This window comes from Rhinolophus sinicus, chromosome 8 (genome assembly GCF_057876585.1).
Source record: "Rhinolophus sinicus isolate RSI-liver-muscle chromosome 8, RSI-T2T, whole genome shotgun sequence".
Lineage (NCBI taxonomy): Eukaryota > Metazoa > Chordata > Mammalia > Chiroptera > Rhinolophidae > Rhinolophus > Rhinolophus sinicus.
The window spans coordinates 46,717,518-46,741,251 of record NC_142508.1 but is presented as its reverse complement, the minus strand read 5'-3'; the positions used below and the strand labels follow the sequence as shown (position 1 = coordinate 46,741,251).

Sequence of the window (23,734 nt, the reverse complement as noted above, 5' to 3'; positions counted from 1 at the left end):
CCCAGACAAGAACGATAGGAACAGTGTGGAGCGAGAATCGCACCTCCCGGACGCCCGGGAGATGGCCTCCTTTCGGGGTCCAGACCGGACCCCACAGCCCCAGCTCTCGCGGCCCTAGCTCACGGCGGAAGAAGCGAAACGTCCGGACTACATTTCCCTGAGGCCTCTGCGCCTCACCCCTCTCCGGCCGCGACGCGAGGTCTGCTTTTCAGGCGAGGTCTAGGGTGACGGCCGACGGGCCTCGGACTCCCGCTCCCGTGGTGCCCCGCGCGTGACCGGCCCAGCCCCCGGCTCCCGCCAGCCCCGCGGCGGCGCTGCTTGTTGTCGTGAGCCGCGGCCGCCCCGCCCCTACTTTCCCTCCCCTCCCCCCCGGCCCTGCGCACGGGCCGCCCCTCCCCCTGCCTCCCCGGCCCCTCTCACGGTGCCAAGATGGCGGCGGCGGCGGGCGGCGGCAGTTGCCCGGGGCCTGGCTCCGCGCGGGGCCGCTTCCCGGGCCGTCCGCGGGGCTCCGGCGGGGGCGGGGGCCGCGGCGGACGGGGCAGCGGAGCCGAGCGAGTGCGGGTAGCTCTGCGGCGCGGCAGCGGCGCGGCGGGGCCGGGCGGAGCCGAGCCCGGAGAGGACACGGCCCTGCTCCGTTTGCTGGGGCTCCGCCGGGGCCTGCGCCGACTCCGCCGCCTGTGGGCCGGCCCGCGCGTTCAGCGGGGTAGGGGCCGGGGCCGGGGTCGAGGCTGGGGCCCGAGCCGGGGCTGCGTGCCGGAGGAGGAGAGCAGTGACGGGGAATCCGACGATGAGGTGAGGCAGTCAGAGGCGTCCCCAGCGCCGGGCGGGGCGGAGGCCGGGGGCTTCCAGGGGTCCGGGTGGCCCCGAGGAATGACGTGGGAAAGCGGGGTCCTCAGGGCCTCTGCGGAGGAAAAGGGCCCTGGAAATAGACATGGGAGGTGGTAGGCTGCACGGAACTGTCGGTGGACGGGGCCTCTGCAAGTGGGTAGAGAAGCCCGAGCTGCAGCTGAGCACTTGGGCCCGAGGTGGGTCCAGCTGAAGTGTCCTGGGCTGATCCTTCTTGGTAGCTGGCAAAGCTAGGGCGGTGGAGGTTTGGGCCAGAAGGCTTTGGGGACTGCATGCCCAACCAGTGGTGGTTGACAGCAGCAGCGTGGCTTTAGTGGACTCAGACTATGGCTCTCCGGGATCTTACCTGTAAGCTGCCCCGCCCAGCCTCATAACCTCTGACACAGCCCTGGTTTCACCAGTGCCCCATTTCCTCTTTTGACCTAAAGAAGAGAGAGGGTAGAATGGTGGAGGGCTTCCTCTTAGGGGCACAGGTTGAAGAGAAATGCAATGAAGGCAGAGACTGGACACTCTGGCAGGTCTGAGCTCAGCTCTGGATTTATCCCCAGCCTGAGAAAAGGCAGGAAGGTGTGGGTTGTATTACTCAGGACAGTTTGTAGCCACCTGAGGGCTCAGAGTGGGTCTTAACGTGATAAACCATTTGATACACACCATGCTTGGGTGACCCTATTTCCATCTTCATTCAGGAAGAAACTGCGGCCTGTGAGGGTGTAAACAGAGGTCCCACTTTTTTTCTTCTAAATTGGAGTATGAGAGAATCTGAGGGTAGTGCCTACTGTGTGGCCTGAGAAGACCCCGTTCTGTTTCCTCTGGGGCCAGCAGGCCACTGTTGGCTGTGCTGGTGTGGTCTGGCACAGGAGATGGGGTTTCAAAATATCCCGCGTTTCCATCCCTAAGGAGAAACCCTGTTTTCTACTCCCCTCACCTTCTAGTCTTTTCAGTTCTTTTGTAAGTAGGAAGGAGTATATTACGGGGGAAGCTGGGGATATTCCTCGATACATGAGTCTCAGGTGGAACTAGGGCTTTGGCACTGACTGCTGTTTCTCCCCTCCACCCTTGGTCCCCTAAATCAGGAGTTTCAGGGTTTTCATTCAGATGAAGATGTGGCCCCCAGTTCCCTGCGCTCTGCGCTCCGATCCCAGCGAGGTGAGTGATGGGGAAACTACTTCTATAGCTTTATAGGAATGTCATTCTCGCTCTTTGTGTCGGCTCTTCCCTGTTCAATTAGAGTCTCTGTCAGTTACTGAGTATGTTCTGTGTTCAAAGCCCAAGCTAGGCTGGGCTGTGGGGGGAAACAGACAAGTAAGACTTAGTCCCTGCCCGCCTGGAGTTCCTTCCTCAGTCCGCAAGGCTAGCTTCTCCCCACACCTATTCTCCTTTTAGGTCGAGCACCCCGAGGTCGGGGCCGCAAGCATAAGACGACCCCCCTTCCACCTCCTCGCCTAGCCGATGTGGCTCCTACCCCTACAAAGACTCCTGCCCGGAAACGGGGTGAGGAGGGCACAGAACGGATGGTGCAGGCACTGACTGAACTTCTCCGGCGGGCCCAGGCACCCCCAGCCCCCCGAAGCCGGGCATGTGAGCCCTCCACCCCCCGTCGGTCTCGGGGGCGGCCCCCAGGACGGCCAGCAGGCCCCTGCAGGAAAAAGCAACAAGCAGTAATGGTGGCAGAAGCAGCTGTGACAATCCCCAAACCTGAGCCTCCACCTCCTGTGGTTCCAGTAAAACACCGAACTGGCAGCTGGAAGTGCAAAGAGGGGCCTGGCCCAGGACCTGGGACACCCAAGCGCGGAGGACAGTCTGGGCGAGGAGGCCGTGGAGGCAGGGGCCGAGGCCGAGGCGGGCTCCCCCTCGTGATCAAGTTTGTTTCAAAGGCCAAAAAAGTGAAGATGGGACGATTGTCCTTGGAACTTGAATCAGGTCAGGGTCAAGATCAACATGAGGAAAGCTGGCAGGATGCCCCCCAAGAAAGAGCTAGAGCTGGATCTGGACAGGGAGAGGGCCCCTGCTGGAGCAAGGAGCAGAAGTTGGAGGAAGAGGGAGAAGAGGAGAAAGAAGAAGAGAAAGACAAAGAAGAGGGGGAAGAGAAGGAAGAGAGAGTGGTAGCGGAGGAAGAGATGATGCTAGCCGAGGAAAAGGAAGAAACAAAGCTGCCCTCGCCACCCCTGACTCCTCCAGCTCCTCCCCCTCCCCCACCTCTCCCATCCCCTTCAACATCTCCTCCATCCCCATTTTGTCCACCACCCTCAGTGACCCCTCCGCCCCCACCATCCCCTCCACCGCCTCCTGCCCCAGAGGAGCAAGAAGAATCCGCACCTCCTGTGATCCCAGCTACATGCTCCAGGAAGAGGGGCCGGCCTCCCCTGACTCCCAGCCAACGGGCAGAGCGGGAAGCTGCTCGGGCAGGGCCAGAGGGCACCTCTCCTCCCACTCCAACTTCTAGCACCACCACAGGAGGCCCTGTGGAAGACAGCCCCACTGTGGCCCCCAAAAGCACCACCTTCCTCAAGAATATCCGGCAGTTTATTATGCCTGTGGTGAGTGCCCGGTCCTCCCGTGTCATCAAGACACCCCGGCGATTTATGGATGAAGACCCCCCCAAGCCCCCAAAGGTGGAGGTCTCACCTGCTCTGCGGCCTCCCATTGCCATCTCCCCACTCGCCCCCCAGGAACCAGCACCAGTCCCTTCTCCACCATGTGCTCCAACCCCCCTACCTACTCCAGTCCCACTCCCTGAAAAGAGACGGTCCATCCTAAGGGAACCCACATTTCGCTGGACCTCGCTGACCCGGGAACTGCCCCCTCCTCCCCCTGCCCCTCCACCGGCCCCACCCCCACCCCCTGCCCCTGTCACCCCATCCAGGAGGCCCCTCCTCCTTCGGGCCCCTCAGTTTACCCCAAGTGAAGCCCACCTGAAGATCTATGAATCGGTGCTTACTACTCCTCCTCTTGGAGCCCCTGAAGCCCCTGAGCCAGAGCCTCCTCCCGCTGATGAATCTCCAGTTGAGCCTGAGCCACGGGCAGTGGGCCGCACCAACCACCTCAGCCTGCCTCGGTTTGCCCCTGTGGTTGCCACCCCTGTTAAGGCCGAGGTGCCCCCACCTGGAATTCCAGCTCCGAGCAATGGGCAGCAACCTCAGGCTCAGCTGCAGCAGCCCCTACAGGCCTTGCAAACCCAGCTGCTGCCCCAGGCACTACCACCACAGCAGCCACAGTTACAACTGCAGCCACAACCCCCACCACAGCAGCCGTCACCACTGGAAAAGGCCCGGATTGCAGACCTAGGTTCCTTACCGCTGTCTGGTGTAGAGGAGAAAATGTTTAGTCTTCTCAAGAGAGCCAAGGTGCAGCTATTCAAGATTGACCAGCAGCAGCAGCAGAAAGTGGCGTCTTTGATGCCGGTAAGTATGGTGCCACGGCCAGGCCCCCGCACCTAGTCACCCTGCCTCGAGTCTCTCAAATCCTTTAACCTGCCTCCCTAGACACCCTCCAGCATTGCAGGGAACCCTCAGAGCCAGTCCTTCCCCTGTGCCCCAGCTTCCTGTGTTCCTGCCCTGGCCTAATCTTGCCTCACTTTTCCAGCCTCTGACCCTGTTTATTATTCCCCCACCAGCCAAGCCCTGGAGGGCAGATGGAAGAGGTCACAGGGACTGTCAAGCAGATCTCAGATAGAGGTTCTGTCAGGTCTGAAGATGAATCGTTGGAAACTAAGAGAGAGAGACCATCGGTATGGAGTGGGAGGAGGGCCCTCTGAAGAAGGCTGGTTACAGGAGCATAAGCAGCAACTCCCCACATGTATTACTGGTTTCTCCTCCCCCAGGGCCCCGAGTCCCCTGTGCAAGGCCCCCGAATCAAACACGTCTGCCGTCATGCTGCTGTGGCCCTGGGTCAGGCCCGGGCCATGGTGCCCGAAGATGTCCCCCGCCTCAGTGCTCTTCCTCTCCGGGATCGGCAGGACCTCGCCACGGAGGGTAGGGTGGGTGTGTCATGGGGAGATTTGACAGCTGTGTCAAGTCTGGGGCAAGCCAGTGTACCAAGAGCCTAGGACAGTGAGCTGAGTTGTGTGCTTGGGGCTGGGTGGCAAGTGGGTTGGAACACATGCTAGGTCTTAGACAAAGTGGGTTTGGGGGCCCGTGGAACCTGAGCACTGTCTGAAAGTGGTGACCAGAGGGCCAATTGAAGGAGGTCTAGGAAAGAACAGGGAGGTGAGGTAGAAAGCCTGGTGGCTTTGTGTCTCCATCCCCTCTCTGCTGCACTAGATACCTCATCTGCATCTGAGACTGAGAGTGTCCCATCACGGTCACGGCGTGGAAAGGTGGAGTCAGCAGGGCCTGGGGGAGACTCAGAGCCTACAGGGTCTGGAGGGCCCCTGGCCCATACACCCCGGCGCTCATTGCCCTCCCATCATGGGAAGAAAATGCGGATGGCACGGTGTGGACACTGCCGGGGCTGCCTGCGTGTGCAGGACTGTGGTTCCTGTGTCAACTGCCTGGACAAGCCCAAGTTTGGGGGCCCTAACACCAAGAAGCAGTGCTGTGTGTGAGTAGTTGGGGTGCAGCCTCCGTTCCCACCCAGGGTTGCCCGTCACCCAGGCCTCCTGCCCTGCCATAGCAGTGGGATTGGCACCCTTGTGGAGAGCTTCCTCTCTTCCCCCAGACCACCAGTCCCCTACCCTGGTGACGTGCTGCTCCCCTCCCCAGATACCGGAAGTGCGACAAGATAGAGGCTCGGAAGATGGAACGACTGGCTAAAAAAGGTAACAAGTTTTGAGGAGCATTTCTTTACATAGTCTTCTTTAGACTCGTGGTATGAGGAAACGATGTTTTCTTTGCTCACCTCCCCTTCGTAGCCCACCACCTTGTCGTCTTTTCATCATGTGCTTTTGTATCTCTCCCATACTTGTTCTCTTCTGCCCCACTTCTTTGTGGCTTTTCCCATCCCAATGTCCCATGTCCCTGGCTGAACTCAAAATCCTACTAAGTCCCCTGTTCCCACAGGCCGGACGATAGTGAAGACGCTGTTGCCCTGGGATTCCGATGAATCTCCTGAGGCCTCCCCTGGTCCTCCTGGCCCACGCCGGGGGGCGGGAGCTGGGGGGCCCCGGGAGGAGGTGGTGGCCCCCCAAGGGCCCGAGGAGCAGGACTCCCTCCTGCAGCGCAAGTCTGCCCGGCGCTGCGTCAAACAACGACCCTCCTATGATATCTTCGAGGACTCGGATGACTCGGAGCCCGGGGGTCCCCCTGCTCCCCGGCGTCGGACCCCCCGAGAGAATGGTGCGAATTGCTTGTTGCTTTCTCTGTCAGTCAGTCATGTGTCTTTCCTGTGAGAGGAACGGGGCTCTGACCCAGGGCTCTTTTGGTGTGATGGAGAAAGTAGCTGAATGCAGAGAAGGAGGTAGTCTGAGGTGGACAGGGGAACTGGTGTGCGAGGTGTTTAGTAGCTTATTCAGCAACGCCTTACTAAGGGTCACCCTAGCGGGCCTTGGTTGGTTAAAGAAGGCCCTGGGGATCTAGGTAACATTGGGAGTGGTAGAAGACGGGCAATGGGGCAGGGATGAGGGGGGAGCCTCACTGATCATGTTTCCTGCCTAGAGCTGCCAGTGCCAGAACCTGAAGAGCAGAGCCGACCTCGCAAACCCACCCTGCAGCCTGTATTGCAGCTCAAGGCACGAAGGCGCCTGGACAAGGTCAGCACGGCCCCACACCAAGAACCCTGAGCCCTGTGGAAGGCATGGCTCCTGCCCTCCGGGAGCTTCCTGGCAAGTCAGGGTAACGGGCTCACCTGAGTGCCGTGGTGTGTCCACACCAGAAGACAGGCCCTGAGGGGTGAGGCAGGCCTGTCCTTCTGGAAAGCAAAGGACCTGGCCAAAAGACAGGGTCGGGCAGGCTGGGGGAGAGGGCAGTGAGGAAAGAAGTCTGCAGTTGTGGGGCGGGCAGCCTTCTGACCACCACTATCCCTCCCTAGGATGCTTTGGCCCCTGGCCCTTTTGCTTCTTTTCCCAATGGCTGGACTGGAAAACAGAAGTCTCCTGATGGTGTGCACCGGGTCCGTGTGGATTTTAAGGTATGGTGTTGAAGGGAGGGTGGCAGGGACTGGTCGGAAGAAACTTAACTGTGTCTGAGAAACCAGGGCTTTGAGGATAGATCTGACGTGTTCCTGACTGCTCTCTGATCCTGTGTTCTCCCTTCCCTCAGGAGGATTGTGACCTGGAGAACGTGTGGCTGATGGGAGGCCTGAGTGTGCTCACCTCTGTGCCAGGGGGGCCACCTATGGTGTGCTTGCTGTGTGCCAGCAAAGGCCTGCATGAGGTTGGATCCCCACCTTTTTTCACAGCCCCCAAGTCTCCATTAGGCCTTACCGCTTGATTTCTAGGGCCCTCTCAGCAGGGTCTCATGCCCTGAACTCTTGGCTTCGCACTGTGCCCATCGTTCACTCTTCCACCCCCAGCTGGTGTTCTGCCAAGTCTGCTGTGACCCTTTCCACCCATTCTGCCTGGAGGAGGCTGAGCGGCCCTTGCCCCAACATCATGACACCTGGTGCTGCCGCCGCTGCAAGTTCTGCCACGTCTGTGGGCGCAAAGGCCGGGGATCCAAGGTTTGGGCACAGGAAACATGAGGCGGGGGGTGTGGAGGTATGGAGGAGAAGGGTATCTCTATGCCAGTAGGTCCTACCATTGCTGTCTTTCTCCATCATCCAATAGCACCTCCTGGAGTGTGAGCGATGCCGCCATGCTTACCACCCAGCCTGCCTGGGGCCCAGCTACCCAACCCGGGCCACACGCAAACGGCGCCACTGGGTGAGAAATGAGGCCCACACCCCTTGCTTTGGAGTTCTAATTAATGCCACCACCACCCCCAGTCTTGCTCTAGGCCAGGACTCTCATGAGGAGGGGAAGGTTTGGAGGTCCTTCTAAGAATTCGATAAACATAACATTTTTTTCAAGAACGTCACATAGACAAGATTTTTTTGCAGAATTTGCATGTAATGTTTTCAGGGTCTCATGGATTCCATAGTCCCAGGCTCAGAATCCCTTGCTCTCGCCTAACTTCCACTCCCCCAGTCTCCCCATTGCCAGTCTCCCCACTTCATTCCCCTCCTGTTCTGCTTCTCTTACCCGTCCTTCTTCATCTGTCTCCTGCCTACCGTCCACCCCTCTTTGCCCAACCACCCCTAGCACTGCTCCAGCCTGGTGTCCGGCTCTACCCCTAATGTCACCCTGCTCCCCTGCCCCCCAGATCTGCTCAGCCTGCGTGCGCTGTAAAAGCTGTGGGGCGACTCCAGGCAAGAACTGGGACGTCGAGTGGTCTGGAGATTACAGCCTCTGCCCCAGGTGCACTCAGCTCTATGAGAAAGGTGGGGACCTGGCAGGGGTCCTGGGCCCTGGGGGTCCACCGGGGTGTGGGCCAGGCTCCTGCTCAGGCAGTTAGAACAGAAGCTCATTTCTAGTGGCTTTCCACCCTCTTTTAGCCATGGAACTGTTTTTCTGTTCAGAGTCCTCTTCCATAGAAGCCTATTCAGTACATAAAATAGTGGGACACAGCCTCTCTGAGGACACTGGAAGTGGAGGACCTGGGACCTCATCTTTGTGATGGTCCCTGAGATCCTTCCTGGAACTTCACGTCTCCACTGAGCACTCTGAAAAACTGGGCTTTCCTCATCTATGCAGGCAGCATTTTTAGCAAGGCCCTGTTCCTTGTGCAGCGTTGGGGCTACAGGGTTAGAAAAGAGGCCTTACCCGTGGCCAGCTGTTTGGGAATGGTAGGGACTCAAGATGGGCCATAATGGAGGCAGCCCGTGCAGCAGTCAAGGGATGGCGCTCCCAGCCCCACCCCCACCAGAGACTCTGAGGGGCAGGTGGTGGCCCCAGCCCCTCTGACTTGCCCTCGTCTCCCCTCTGCCTCAGGAAACTACTGCCCGATTTGCACCCGCTGCTATGAGGACAACGACTATGACAGCAAGATGATGCAGTGCGCGCAGTGTGACCACTGGGTACACGCCAAGTGCGAGGGGCTCTCGGGTGAGTGGGGGGATGTGACTCAGCCCTGCAGGAGTCCCTGTCCTCCCCACAGGCCTTCAGGGGACAGCTGGCTTCTATGTCCTCGGCGGCCTAGGCGCTGCTGGGAGCCCTTACATCCTTCCGAACCATTTTCTCCTTTCTTGCCCTGGCTCTTCTAGATGAAGACTATGAGATCCTTTCGGGGCTGCCAGACTCGGTGTTGTACACCTGTGGACCATGTGCTGGGGCCACACACCCCCGCTGGCGAGAGGCCCTGAGTGGGGCTCTGCAGGGGGGCTTGCGCCAGGTGCTCCAGGGCCTGCTGAGCTCCAAGGTGGTGGGCCCACTGCTGCTGTGCACCCAGGTCTGGAGGGCGCGGGCGCAGGATGGGGTGGGGCCAGACCCAGCACCAGCCCTGCTGACTTCCCCTCTTTGCAGTGTGGGCAAGATGGAAAGCAGCTGCACCCAGGGCCCTGTGATCTGCAAGCTGTGAGTCAGCGCTTTGAGGCAGGCCACTACAAGTCCGTGGTGAGTGGGACACTGAGAGGAACAGGTGGGTGCCAGGAGGAGTAGGCTGGGGGAGGGGGAGGCGTGGATCCTGACAAGCCCCCTTACAGCACAGCTTCATGGAGGACGTGGTGGGCATACTGATGAGGCACTCAGAAGAAGGAGAGACCTCAGAGCGCCGGGCAGGAGGTCAGACGAAGGGGCTCCTACTGAAGGTGAGCTCTTCGGAAGATGCCTGTAGGGTGGCCTGCGTGATAGTGGGGAGGAGAGAGTGGGTCCTTCAGACCCTGCCCTTGCCAACTCTCCTGGGGAAGCCACTTCTCATCCTGTTACTTACTCCCCAGCTGCTAGAATCTACGTTCGGCTGGTTCGACGCCCACGACCCCAAGTACTGGCGACGGAGTACCCGGCTGCCAAAGTGAGCAAGGCTGGGTAGCAGGAGGGGAGCCAGGGAGTGAGGGCAAAGGCCAAGGGCACCTGGGAATCCAGAATCAACCTACAGTGTTTCCCCGAAAATAAGACCTAGCCGGACAATTAGCTCTAATGCGTCTTTTGGAGCAAAAAATTAATGTAAAACCACATCTTATTTTACTGTAAGACCAAGTCATATATGAAATACCATATATAAGACCCGGCCTTATACTAATTTTTGCTCCAAAAGATGCATTAGAGCTGATTGTCCGGCTAGGTCTTATTTTTGGGGACACACGGTAGGCTGAGAATAGACAAGGAGCGGAGTTAGGGCTGGAGGGTAGTGGGACCAGGGTCAGAGTCCCAGTGGTAGTAGACTAGCAGAGACTCAGATTATGGAGTTAGTTGTCGCTTTGTCTCGACTTTGTGCAAGACAGTGTTGGGGACAGCAGTGAGCACGCCATGTTTGGAAGGTTGAGCAGGCACTGATGACCCAGACAGGCAGGGTGATGACAAGGAAGCCCAGGGAGGTTCCTGCTGGAGCCCAGGGCCTCAGCCTTTCTGAAAGAGGTAACATCCAAGCTGAGATGTGGAAGAAGAGTATTCCAGGCATGAGGAACAGCATTTCATGTGCCAAAGGTGCCACGAGAGGGCCTGGCTTGTTTGGGAGACTGAGAGAAATGCCACATGGCGAAAGGACAAAGGGTGTCAAGGCATAAAGGCTGAGGTGGTGGGTGGGTCCCAGTCCAGCCACCCTGGTTAGATGTGTCAGATGCTGACCCTGCCTATCCACAGCGGAGTCCTTCCCAATGCGGTGTTGCCTCCATCCCTGGACCATGTCTACGCTCAGTGGAGGCAACAGGAACCAGAAACCCCAGAATCAGGGCAGCCTCCAGGGGACCCCTCAGCAGGTACTGGGAAATGTGGGTTGGAGGCCAGAGCCCCTGCTTTGGTGGGCCAGGCTCCAGGTCCTGATGCTTGGACCATCGTTCCCATACTCCTTCCAGCTCTTCAGGGCAAGGATCCAGTTGCTTTCTCACACGTGGACGACCCCCGTCAGTGTGCCCTTTGTCTCAAATATGGGGACGCGGACTCGAAGGTGAGGGCTACTGCGTGAAGCTCCAGATGGTGCGTCCTAGTCCCTGGGGCCTGTCTTCATGTCACTCCTCTGCCCTCAGGAGGCGGGGCGGCTCCTGTACATCGGGCAGAATGAGTGGACACATGTCAACTGTGCCATTTGGTCAGCCGAAGTGTTTGAGGAAAACGATGGTTCCCTCAAGAATGTGCATGCTGCTGTGGCTCGAGGGAGGCAGATGGTGAGGGCACGGGCCTGGAGAGGTGGGCAGCCCTCGGGGTCTCGGGTGGGGCTCCTTCCGTGGCGACAGCTCGTTTCACAGTCTCTACCCCTGTCCTTCACTGCTGGTGCTCAGTACCTTTTTTCGTTGGCTCAGGGCTCTAGTGTGGCACAGATAGTGGCTTTTTCCCTATATGCGTCCTGTGGCCTGGGAGACCAAAGCTTAGAAGTCCTCCTGTTGATTGAAACCGTGCCAAATGCTTTCAAATACTTTCCATACAGTATGGCATTTAGTTCTTACTATATCCCCATGAGGTGAGGTGTTGCCTGGGCCAGAATACCCCCTTCCCAGTGTGGGACCTGGGGCAGGTGCTGTAGAATACCTCGAGCTCACCCTCAGGAAGTGGGACGAGAGAGGTACCTACCTTAGGACAGATGTGAGGATTAAATGAAAATAGAGATTCTACATTAGAACCATGTGTGAGATGGTAAATGCTGCTGTTGCTATTTTTCTTCTACTGCAACACTCTGCTTCAGAAAAATCTGAAATAATTCTGATGTCAGTCTGGCCTTGGTTGCAGCTAGGGTAGAGGCTCTGTTTGGTGAGTGCCTTTGCTGTGTGAAGTGCTGGGCTAGACGGGCCCAAGCAGAGTCTCAAGGACAGTGATGCTGAGCATCAGGCCCTGGCCCCGGTCACTGGCTTCTCCCCTCAGCAGCCCCTTCCACCCGCAGCGCTGTGAGCTCTGCCTAAAGCCTGGAGCCACTGTGGGCTGCTGCCTTTCCTCCTGCCTCAGCAACTTCCACTTCATGTGTGCCCGGGCCAGCTACTGCATCTTCCAGGATGACAAGAAAGTTTTCTGTCAGAAACACACAGACCTGCTGGATGGCAAGGTGGGCCATTACCGGGGGGGAGACAGCTCCCCACTGCTCTCTTTCTCCCTTCCACTCGGGGACCCCTGCAGCCCCTCAGACCAGGCCCCTGCTGCCTCTCAGTGTCTCCTTTAGCCAAGTGAGGGCTTGGCTAAAGTTCTCCCCAAGTCCTTTAGCCAAGCCCCCAACTGTCCAGTCCCTGCCTACAGAGCCTTCCCTTGCGTCCCTCTTACCCCCCACCAATGCAGCAAACCTATTTGCCATTCCACCTCACAGGAGATCGTGACCCCTGATGGTTTTGATGTTCTCCGCCGAGTCTATGTGGACTTTGAGGGCATCAACTTCAAGCGAAAGTTCTTGACGGGGCTCGAACCTGATGCCATCAACGTGCTCATTGGTAAGCCACTCGCTCTCTGTGGTGCTCTTCCTGACCCTGCCTGGCCCCCCTCCTGACCTCTCCTCTGCCCCATAGGCTCCATCCGAATTGACTCCTTGGGTACTCTGTCTGATCTCTCGGACTGCGAGGGACGGCTCTTCCCCATTGGCTACCAGTGAGCAACCTGGGGGAATGGGTGGGGTTCGCGACTCCAGTGCTGGATCCCATTTCCCAAGTTGTTCTGACCCGCTTGTTCCCCCTCCCACCTAACAGGTGCTCCCGTCTGTACTGGAGCACGGTGGATGCTCGGCGGCGCTGCTGGTATCGGTGCCGAATTCTTGAGTATCGGCCGTGGGGGCCAAGGGAAGAGCCAGTTCACCTGGAGGCAGCAGAGGAGAACCAGACCATTGTGCACAGCCCCGCCCCTTCCACAGGTAACAACCTTGGAACTGCCTCATTTTCTTCCCTGAATGCCACCCTCCCCATGTAGTTACTCACCCACCCTTATTCCTCTCTCCCCTAAAGAAACTCCAAGATGTTTGCCATTCTCATTTGTTGTAATGGCAATAACAGATAATTTAATGGCTATGCATTATGTGCCATGGGGCTGTGCTCAGCATTTCACAGGAATTGGGGGATGGGGTGACAACTTCTGTACAAATGTAAGGAGCCTTTAGGGCCATCTGACTTGGGGCTACGTGCTCAGGTAATGCTCCCCACAGTTCTCTGAGGAAGGTACAAGCTCTGCTGAACTGCAACTCGAAAGGGTAGTCACTCCACAGTAAAATAGTGATGGAGCCAGGATTCTAACCAGACCTGTTCAGTTCCCAAACTGGCGCCTACACGCCCATGTTGGTAGCTGAGGGCTGGATGGTACAGAGCAAAGAATGGGCTTGGAGATTGGTAAAGGGAAAGGCTATTGGGGACTGAGTGGGAGGAGGAGGAGGAGGAGGAGGAGATTGGGATTGTGTTTGTGAGTAAGGAGTTTGTTCCAGGTTGGAGCCTGACATGAAGTGGAGAGGGGAGGAGGGTGCAGCCGTCCTGGCTGAAAACAAGGGAGTGTTGGGAGGAGGCAACAGAGATCAGTTTGCACAGGTTGGGTGGAGCCAGTTAATAGGGAGCTGCAAGTGCCAGGATGGGGCGGATGTGTTTGATGTGGCAGGGATGCACAGAGCAGGTAAGAAAGTGGTAGGACTGGCCGTGCTAGAGAGGTCAGTGCCCCTCATGGCTTATAGGGCCTGAATCCGAGCAGTAGGCAGCCAGGAAGTGGGGAGATGGCAAAGGGTGGGTGAGGAAGGGTCACAAATGGACTGTGACCCAGGTGCATGTGGAGGTTTTGCAGAAGTCAGCAGAGGGGTTTGGGGTCTGTGTGATGACTGGGAACCAGTGTCCATTGCGACTGGGTTAGGGGCAGGGGCAGAGAAGATGCCCTTGGCTCAAAAGAAGGGAGGCCATTTGAGGAGAGGCTTTGACAAAGAGCCCCTGCCACCCCTGATATCGTTCTCTTGCCTCTTTAGAGACCCCAGATCATGTGGACCCCCCACCAGATACAGATGCCCTTGTCCCTGGAGCTCCTCAGCACCACTCACCCATCCAAAACCTGGACCCCACTCTACGGCTGGATCCAAGTAGCGCCCCTCCTCCAGCCCCCCGCTCCTTTTCAGGGGCTCGAATCAAAGTGCCCAACTATTCACCATCCCGGAGGCCCTTGGGAGGTGTCTCCTTTGGACCTCTGCCCTCCCCTGGTGAGTACCTGGAAATACCTAGGGGAGGGTTGGGTCAGGTGAGGCAGGAGCACCTGGCTGACAGTGACCCTCCCTCTCACAGGAAGTCCATCTTCTCTGACTCACCACATCCCTACAGTGGGCGATCTGGACTTCCCAGCTCCCCCCCGACGCTCCCATCGTCCCAGCCCCCTGGCCCCCAGGCTGCCGCCACCACGGCGGGCCTCTTCCCCTCTCAGAAGCTCCCCTCAGCTCAGGGTGCCCCCTCCTACCTCAGTCGTTCGAGCCCTCACACCTACCTCAGGGGAGCTGGCTCCCCCTGGCCCTGCCCCGTCTCCCCCACCGCCCCCCGAAGACCTGGGCCCCGACTTGGAGGACATGGAGGTGGTGTCGGGACTGAGCGCTGCTGACCTGGACTTTGCGGCCAGCCTGCTGGGCACTGAGCCCTTTCAGGAAGAGATTGTGGCCGCAGGGGCAGCGGGAAGCAGCCATGGGGGCCCCGGGGACAGCTCAGAGGAGGAGGCCAGCCCTACCCCCCGCTACGTCCACTTCCCTGTGACTGTGGTGTCTGGCCCTGCCCTGGCCCCTGGTGTGCCCCCTGGAGCCCCCCGCATCGAACAGCTGGACGGAGTGGATGACGGCACAGACAGCGAGGCTGAAGCCGTCCAGCAGCCGCGGGGCCAGGGCACTCCTCCTTCAGGGCCAGCAGCAGGCCGGGCTGGGGCCATTGGGGCTGTGGGGGACAGGGCCCGGCCTCCCGAGGACTTGCCGTCAGAAATTGTGGATTTTGTGTTGAAGAACCTAGGGGGGCCTGGAGAAGGGGGGACTGGGCCCAGAGAGGAGCCACTCCCCCCAGCACCTCCCCTGGCCAATGGCAGCCAGCCCCCCCAGGGCCTGCCCCCTAGCCCAGCTGACCCCACACGGACGTTTGCCTGGCTTCCTGGGGCTCCAGGGGTCCGGGTATTGAGCCTGGGCCCTGCTCCTGAGCCTCCCAAACCTGCCACATCCAAAATCATCCTTGTCAACAAACTGGGGCAAGTGTTTGTGAAGATGGCTGGGGAGGGTGAACCTGTCTCCACCCCAGTGAAGCAGCCACCTTTGCCCTCTCCCATCCCCCCCACCGCCCCCACTTCCTGGACTCTGCCCCCAGGACCCCTGCTGGGTGTGTTGCCAGTGGTGGGGGTAGTCCGCCCTGCTCCACCCCCACCCCCCCCTCCACTGACACTGGTGTTGAGCAGTGGGCCCTCCAGCCCGCCCCGCCAGGCCATCCGCGTCAAGAGAGTGTCCACCTTCTCTGGCCGTTCCCCACCAGCGCCTCCCCCAAGCAAGACCCCCCGGCTGGAGGAAGATGGAGAGGTCTTGGAGGGTCCCCCCCAGGGTCCAGGGCTCAGTGGCACCGGGTGAGTGAGTATGCTGAGGCTGTGAGGAGGGCAAGGCAGTTGGACAGAAGAAGGCAGCTCAGGCTTCACGTGGTTTCCCCCCACCGCCAGGTTTAGCCGAGTGAGGATGAAAACGCCTACAGTACGTGGAGTTCTCGACCTGGATGACCCTGGGGAGCCCACTGGAGAGGAGAGCCCCAGGTGAGTGGCTAGTTTCCTTCCTGGAGGCTCTGGCTCTGGGATCACTGTCCCTTCCCTCTTCTGACAGGTCTCTCCTCACAGGCTCCTCCAGGACCGGTCCCCTCTGCTGCCACTTCCAGAAGGTGGTCCTCCCCAGGCTCCCGATGGTCCCCCCGACCTGCTGCTTGAGTCCCAGTGGCACCACTACTCAGGTAGGGACCAGCCTTTCCCTCTCACTGCCTCCTCCTCTGTGCTTGCTCAGCTGGGTAACTGACAGATACAGTGGAGAATTGATCCACTTCAAAAAAGTGGATGGAAAAGGAAGTGAGAGGAGACGTGGCGGTCGGGTTGAATAGGACACCCCAGAGATGAAAGAAAGGGGAGATTAGGTGTACCTGCAGACATATCAGCACACAGGATGGGGGCACTTGGACTAGTATGGCTGACAGACTCAGTGAAGCTAGAAGGGAAGTACTCTCTTGGTTAGGGAGGGCAGAGAGAGGGCTGCAGCCAAGTAAGCTGGTAATCCAGCAGCTTGAGGCTTAGAATTTCTGGTGGCCCCAATCTTGTCACTATATGTGGATTTTTTCATCATATAGAGCGCAGCTGCTGAACATGGAAGTGAAGTGAGGTAGAGTGAGACTGCTTAGCAGAAAGACTGCTTATGGGGTCAGAGGGCATGAGGGTGTAGCAGTGACGTTGACAGGTCCCTGTCTGCCCTTAGGGAGCATACCACGTTTTGGTAGAGGAAATAGACATTTACATTAGCAGATGCACTGCAGCTTAGAATGAGCACTGAGAAAGAAGGCAATGAGAGTGTCCAGGTGAGGCCCCTGTAGTCAGGAGGTTGTGTTCCGGGGACAGAATGGAGGTGAGGATGGGCAAGGGCTAAGAAGAGGTGGAAGGAGTGTCAGAGGTGCACCCAGGGGCACTGAGGCCTAAAGATGATGTGGGTCACAGCAAGAGTCAGGTTTATAGAGTCTTCCTTAGTGATGTGGGACGGAAGGGTGGCCATGTGAGTCCTGCCTTTCCTAAAGTGTGCTCCATGCAAACTTCCATTATTCCCGCTCCACCCAGTGTTCAGTCCTCAGTCCACGTCCTGCTTGAGCCCGGCATTTGGTGTGCTGATCCCTCCCTCCCTTTCCTGGCTTCTAGAACTCACCTCATTCCCCTCTGGTTTTGCCTCCTCGTTGCCCCAGCCTGTCAACTTTGGCATGTCCCAGGTGCTCTCATCGAACTTCATAACCCTAAATTCTATCACGAATTCTGATAGCCCCCAAATTGCTAACCACACTCCTTTTTACTGGTGCCTGCTCCCCATCTCCACCAGCACGTTGCCAGGGGAGTTTTTCTAAGAGGAATCTCAGATCCACATGTCTCCAATTGAGCTCTCGACCTTTACCTCAAACTTGTTTCTCCCCGACCCTCACTATCTCTGTCAGTGGCAGTTTTATCCTTCCAGTTGTTCAGGCCCCAAAATTCGGATTTGTCCTTGAGTCCCCGGACCCCCTTCCTCTCACATCCACATTTCCTACATCAGCAAGTCCTATCTGCTCGAGCTTTAAAATCTTAAGCCCTGACAAATCCCTTAAATAGCTCAGAAAGTACGTGTATTTGATTCTGTGAGTATGGGTCTATATAATAACATATTTGTAATATTTACAGAAATATACTGCACATAAAAATAGATGTACAAAATAATATAATTCTCCAGTATTTTTCGTTGTGTGTGAGACAGAAGAATGAGGGGTAGAAAGGCATTTATGGTAGGCTGGGTTTGAGTGAGCCATAGTATGTCCTGCAGGGCTAAAGCACTCCACGCCTTCATGGAACTGCGCATTTAGCCAAGAAGTCCTGCAGAAAAGGGACCGCAGATCCCTTAGAAAAAAATAATGTCTGGTCTGGTCTGTAGGGTTCACTGGGCAATGAGAGCAGGGGGAGGCCTTCAGACCCGGTGTCTATGCTTGTGCCCAGGAAGGGAGGGCGGGCGATGGAGAACTGGGGCTTTTGACTCCAAGAGGGGTGACACTCACCTACTCTGACCTGCTCCCTGTGACCAGGTGAGGCTTCAAGCTCTGAGGAAGAGCCTCCATCCCCAGAGGATAAAGAGAACCAGGCCCCAAAACGGGCTGGCCCGCACCTGCGCTTTGAGATCAGCAGTGAGGATGGGTTCAGCGTGGAGGCAGAGAGCTTGGAGGGTGAGTCAGGAGTGGCGGTGACCGGGAGGGAAGGGGTCCCATAGAATACCATCCTGACTCTGCCCTGGCCCTTCCCTCTCCTCAGGGGCATGGAGAGCTCTGATTGAGAAGGTGCAGGAGGCCCGAGGGCATGCCCGGCTTAGACATCTCTCCTTTAGTGGTAAGTGGGGTACACAGGGATGCTGCGGACTGGGAGGACTCCCCAAGGGCATGATGGGCCTCCAACATGACTTGAACTCTCCCCAGGAATGAGTGGAGCAAGGCTCCTGGGCATCCACCACGATGCTGTCATCTTCCTGGCAGAGCAGCTGCCCGGGGCCCAACGCTGCCAACACTATAAGTTCCGCTACCACCAGCAGGGAGAGGGTCAGGAGGAGCCACCCCTGAACCCCCATGGGGCGGCCCGCGCTGAGGTCTATCTCCGGTGAGAGGTCTGGGCTATGATGCTTGGGTTGGGGGAGCCCTATGGGAGTCCTTGGGATACGAATTAAGTCTGTACAGATTGGAAGTTGAGGCCCAAGAAGCAGACACTAGGCCACTCCAGGAATTATTTCTGGAGTTCATTATCAGAAGAATAAACCCCATTCATTCCCCTTTTGCTTGCTATGTCTTCAATAGTGGTATTTCTCCTGCTCTGCCAGCAGCAGACCCAGGCCAAGAGTAGGTGGGTAGCATCTCAGAGGAATGGCTACGAGCCTCCCTCCTTTCTTCCCTCCACCTGCAGGAAGTGCACCTTTGACATGTTCAATTTCCTGGCTTCCCAGCACCGGGTGCTCCCTGAGGGAGCCACCTGTGATGAGGAAGAGGATGAGGTGCAGCTCAGGTCAACGAGGTATGGGTGCTGGCGTGGGCTGGAAGGGTCCTAAGGAGGGTGACCAGGGGCAGGAGAGATCATTCCTGGGTACCAGCCCAGGTGACACTGCTGTCCTCCACCAGACGCGCCACCAGCCTGGAGCTACCCATGGCCATGCGCTTTCGCCACCTCAAGAAGACGTCCAAAGAGGCTGTGGGTGTCTACAGGTTAGTGGGGTTGGGGGGAGGATGCCCCTTGGGTGGATGACAGGTGCCCTGGTGTGGTGCTGCCTTGGTTCTGTCCCCCTGCCCCCTGAGCTCCCCTTGCCCATCCTACCCTGCAGATCTGCCATCCATGGGCGGGGCCTGTTCTGTAAGCGCAACATCGATGCCGGCGAGATGGTCATTGAGTACTCTGGTATTGTCATTCGCTCTGTGCTGACTGACAAGCGGGAGAAGTTCTACGATGGGAAGGTGGGCTCTGCCAGGTCATGGGAATGAGGTGGGTGAGGCAGGGCCCGCCCACGGGAACAGAGCACCTGACTGCGCCCACCTTGTTCCTGTAGGGTATTGGGTGCTACATGTTCCGCATGGATGACTTTGACGTGGTGGATGCCACGATGCACGGCAATGCCGCCCGCTTCATCAACCACTCGTGTGAGCCCAACTGCTTCTCTCGAGTCATCCACGTGGAGGGCCAGAAACACATCGTCATCTTCGCCCTGCGCCGCATCCTGCGTGGTGAGGAGCTCACCTATGACTACAAGTTCCCCATTGAGGATGCCAGCAACAAGCTGCCCTGCAACTGTGGCGCCAAGCGCTGCCGTCGGTTCCTTAACTGAAGCTGTGCTGCCCACCATGCCTCCCGCTGCCATCTTGCCCCTGGTCTGGGGCTCCCTAGTCCCTCCCAGAGCATCTCACCCCCACCGTCACGTTCAGGGTGGCTGTGGGCATGCAGGTGGCAAGGGCCCTGCCTCCACCCCTCCAGTCCACCCAGTAGTCGTCCCCTTACTGCCCTGGGGTCCCAGGTTGTAAATAATGTACAAAGGTTTCTAAATCCCTTCTTTTCTATGCACTTTTTTTATTTAAGAGGGTGGGATCCCAGGTGGGAACCCCCCACAATAAAGTCTGTCAATGTTTGGAAAGGTGGTCTTCCAGTTTGTATAGTGGTAGGGCCAGGTAGGAGCTCGTTTCTCCATGCCCCACACCCATCCTGAGCCAAGGAAGCCCATTAGCTTCAACAAGTGGGTGAGAGGCCATTGTTCAGAATTACAAGTAAATTATGGCGTCTGTCCAAGGCTTCAGAATAACAAATGTTCTACATATTCTAAGTTAGAACCCAGCTGGATCCCTGGGGATGAGCTCTCCCAGGGGTAGCAGTATTTCTCAAGGGACCCTGGTTGCCCAGAAGCACCTGAGGCCAGTTCTCCATCATCTGGTCTAATGTGTATGATGGAGTGGGTCTTTTTCTTGGGGTGGGGAGAAGGAAATAAGGATGTCTGCTGGGTCTTGGCCCAATTAAGACTATATTTCAAGAGGGCCCCTTAATGAGGCCGAGAGACAACAGGCACTGATTTCAAGGGAAACATGGAGTATTAGGCTGGGCGAGCCCCAGATCACCCAAGCTTAGACAACACCTGCAGTGCATCTGCCCTCCCTAATTGGGCCAGGTGTGTGCCAAACTGGCCCAGAGAAGTGGAGGGCTCCCTTGCCACCACCATCTCGATCAGGGCTCGCAGAGGTGAGCGACTGGGTCGCAGTGAGTAGGCAAAAGTGGACCAGGCAGCAGGCAGTCCGTATCTTGCAGCCAGGTGTCGAGTGGTACCACAAGCGAGGGCCCCACCTGGCCCAGGCTCAGGGTCCAGCAGCACAATCAGTTCCTCCAGCACCTCCAGCTCATCCAGGAGTCGAGAGAGGGGCTGCGACGCCAGATTTAGCAGCTCTGGGAGACAGTGGAGGTGAGGGGGAGAAAGGGTGGGCTTCCAGTCCACCTTCCTCCCTCGTGGTGTGTCTGGAACTAACCCCTGCCCAGGAGTGGAAGCAGAGACCTTCCTTGAGTTACCTTCCTTTGATGCCTCCTTGAAACCTGAAGGGGACGACTGTGAGAAGGTGTGGGTGTTGGAGTCACCACAAGCCAAGCCAGGATAGGGGTGGATGATGACTTTCCCCTGGCGGCAGCGGCGGTGCCTTTGCAGGGCGAACAGGAAGATGGCTGCTGAGGTCAAGAGCAGAACCAGCACCAGAGGCAGGGCAAAAGTCAGCAAGGCCTGCCGAGGAACGCTGTGCTCAGGTGTTTGTTCGGGACTGTAAATATCCGGTGAGCTGGGTTCCTGAGAGCTTAGGCTGGGTGTTTCAAGCTTCAGGGGGCAGGGCTCCTTGGTAGGGACCGATTTCTGGGAATAGGGGGTTGGAGTAAAGCAGGAGGCACGCCCCGCTCCTGCCCCTTCAGCCCAAGGTTCCCATCCTTAGCCCTCCATGGGGCCACTTCCCCGCCTGATCCAGCCCCCGCCCCTGGCCCTTACTACTTCAACCCAGGCCCGTCACCCCCTAATACTATGTCCCCACTCCTATCCTCTGATGTGGAGCTACACCACCTCCTTTGATCCAGACACCGCCCACCCGATCCCAAACCACGCGGTACAGACCCCGCCCCAACTCCAGCAGGCTGCCCAGAGCCATCTGGAGCCCAACTAGTACCTCTCCGCAGCGCCGCCCGGTTCCCGCGTGAGTGAAGGCCGTGACTCCGCCTCCACAAGGGCTACAAAGCTCCGCGCTGTTGGGGTTGCACTGCCCAGGAGGACACTTTTCGAAGGGATACCTTACGTGATCGCCAAAGTCATTGAGCCCGCAGTTTTCCGAAAACTGGTAGTCTAGGGGGAGACAGGAACTCTCAGGTGTGGCCTCCAAGCCCCGCCTACTCCGCGACGCCCTTTCTCTTTAGCCCTATCCCAGCAGACCCCGCCCCTTGTACTCTACTCACCCACCCGTCCATCCTTCCACTCCCACCAGCCCTGCCAGTCTCGAAACCTTGTCCACAGGCCCCGCCCTCTCCAGGCCCCCCGGCTCCCACACTGAGCTCCGCCACAAGCGGATTTATCTGCACAGCCCGCCTCTTCCTCATCGGATCCACTTCTCTAACAAGTCACAAGCCTTTGCCGTGGCGCTCACGTAACCCGCACTATGTATTTCTTCACAAGCTCAGCCCCCATACCTGCCTTATCTTAAGGCCCGCCGCCTCTACCCTGAAGCGAGGCCCCCAAATTTAGCTCCTTCCCCGGTTCCCTATAACCCCCTAGCTCTGCCCGAACATATGCCTACGCCCAGTCCCTGCTCCTCACCCGGACAGGGGGGCGGGCCGAAGCGCTGCAGACAGCTGCCACAGCACTTGTTGTCAGGGTTCCAGTACTGGAGGCGGCCGCAGTGCTGGGAGGTTTCTTGCGGCGCCGCCTGGGCCAGGAGCAGCACAGCAAACAGAAGGCGATGGGGCCCCATCCGGACGGGGCCTGCAGCCTGGGGACCCATGACCGCAGGACTTCCGGCCACAGCCTGTCTTACTTTTCCATTAAATCAGAGCAGAAGAAAGAAGCAGTGGATGTGGGGCGTAGGATCCCCAAGCCCCTACAGAAGCCAAGAATCTACCCCCAACCCCCAAGTCCAGTTCCTGGTCCATTAGCAGAAGCCACAAGGCCTCAAGATGGCTAGAGCAAAGACTCTGGAGACAGACTGTGTGGATTCATATCCCACCTCTGCCATGATCCATCCATAAAATAGGATAATAATCCCTACCACCTGTCTCATGGGGTTATTGTGGAGAAGTAAAACCGTTACTACAAGTAAACCATTACTAGAAATAAAGCTTTTAGGGCAGCACCTGGCATACAGTAAGCTTAAGTATTAGGTATTACTGACGCCCATCTCAGGGAAGCAGGGATAGAGGACACAGCCCTCACCCACTGGAGACACCCACTCAACTTCAAGTCACCTTACCTTAGCTCCTAACCCCAATCTCTTCCAGGCTGGGAATCCTCCAACGTGCCACAACCAGGAAGTCTTCCCCTTAAGAAGCCTCAGATAAATGTGCTGAAGTTTCTCCAGTACAGAGGAGCCCGCACCCCACCAGTCCCACTTGGGGGGGTCCTAGGGCATTGGACCCTGAACCAGCTGATTATTCCATCTATTATTTGAAGTTCTTCCGCTTAGTTGTGACCAGAGACCAGCCTACTTCCCCTTTTCGTCATATGAGATGTGAAAGGAAGTGACACCCACAGACTCAAGCTATGCACCCAAATACAGAACGTCATTAGTAGAGGGGCAGTCGGCCCCAAAAGCTAGGGAAGATGACCCTGGGGAGTTAAGGGAGCTTTGAGGTGGAGTCCTGGCCAGGAACATCTGTGCCTATCGGGTGGAAGGCAAGAAGGCCAAGATCTCAGAAGCAGCCATGCGGGTGGTCTGGGGAACATCAACCGTTTCTTTCCTGGGGATGGTGGCGGGTATGGGACCTCGGTGGTGACCTGGGGACAGTAGTGGGGAGAGGAGGGTTAGAGGCATGGGGCAGAGCAGGTGATGAAGTACCTAAAGTTCCTGGAAGTGGTCTCAGAATAGATACTCATGGCATTATCTCAGGATTAGAGATCCAGGCTGGTCTTGGGTTTGGGGTTCAGGCTGGTTTTGGGTTGGGACTAAAGTGCAGTCTTGGAATGGGGCTCAGTTCCAGTCTTAGGATACCAAAGGCTTGAGACATTGTTACTGGGCATAGGATCAGGTTCATCTCAGGGCATAAGGGCCTTAGGGTATAAGAAGTCTTGGCAAGCTGGTCCTGAGGTACCTGCACCTGGTTCCCCGCCCATAGAGCTGCCGCTGCAGGTTTCGGAAATGGGCCACAGGTGCATGAAGTTTCAGAAGCCACCGCGGGTATATTCTCTGGGTTGAGGATAGATGGATGGATGGATGGTGTAGGCCATTATCACTGACAGCCCCCAACTAAACACACACACAGGAGTCTGAGACTGCAGGTGCCCATCCCCCCCTTCTACTGCCATACCTGATCTCATACTGCCGAAGTGACAGGCGACAGCTCAGCATGCACGGCCTGCCCACTGAACCAGCGATTATTGAGTTCAGCTACTGCCCATTCTGCATCCTCATACTGAAACTGATGGGA

General features: G+C 57.7%; 2 protein-coding genes across 5 annotated transcripts; one reads left to right on the top strand and one right to left on the bottom strand.

Annotated features, from left to right (window-relative positions):
* Nucleotides 1-119: 119 nt before the first annotated feature.
* On the top strand, nt 120-19,718 carry KMT2B (lysine methyltransferase 2B). The gene is made up of 37 exons (XM_074315722.2): nt 120-792; nt 1,920-1,992; nt 2,230-4,247; nt 4,460-4,573; nt 4,667-4,817; nt 5,106-5,385; nt 5,547-5,602; nt 5,844-6,119; nt 6,438-6,532; nt 6,811-6,909; nt 7,041-7,154; nt 7,294-7,440; nt 7,547-7,642; nt 8,082-8,199; nt 8,750-8,863; nt 9,022-9,206; nt 9,281-9,370; nt 9,460-9,564; nt 9,694-9,767; nt 10,556-10,671; nt 10,768-10,859; nt 10,939-11,076; nt 11,787-11,945; nt 12,201-12,321; nt 12,397-12,475; nt 12,574-12,734; nt 13,818-14,045; nt 14,128-15,424; nt 15,515-15,604; nt 15,686-15,795; nt 17,644-17,781; nt 17,867-17,941; nt 18,028-18,205; nt 18,506-18,613; nt 18,718-18,801; nt 18,918-19,047; nt 19,140-19,718. Exons 1-37 carry the CDS (start codon nt 430-432, stop codon nt 19,413-19,415), a joined length of 8,148 nt encoding a protein of 2,715 aa, XP_074171823.2. The 5' UTR covers nt 120-429; the 3' UTR covers nt 19,416-19,718.
* Nucleotides 19,635-23,148, bottom strand: IGFLR1 (IGF like family receptor 1). 4 transcript variants are annotated; one of them, XM_074315819.2, is made up of 5 exons: nt 22,561-23,144; nt 21,912-22,127; nt 21,271-21,443; nt 20,636-20,840; nt 19,635-20,515 (listed from the first exon to the last, which is right to left on the bottom strand). In XM_074315819.2, the coding sequence occupies exons 2-5, from the start codon at nt 22,093-22,095 to the stop codon at nt 20,190-20,192; spliced, it is 888 nt and encodes a 295-aa protein (XP_074171920.1). In that variant the 5' UTR covers nt 22,096-22,127; nt 22,561-23,144; the 3' UTR covers nt 19,635-20,189. The 4 variants fall into 4 exon arrangements, with proteins under 4 accessions (XP_074171920.1, XP_074171919.1, XP_088656812.1 ...); XM_074315818.2 differs by having other exon boundaries at nt 20,636-20,966; nt 22,561-23,143; XM_088800686.1 differs by having other exon boundaries at nt 19,635-20,840; nt 22,561-23,148.
* Nucleotides 23,149-23,734: the final 586 nt, after the last annotated feature.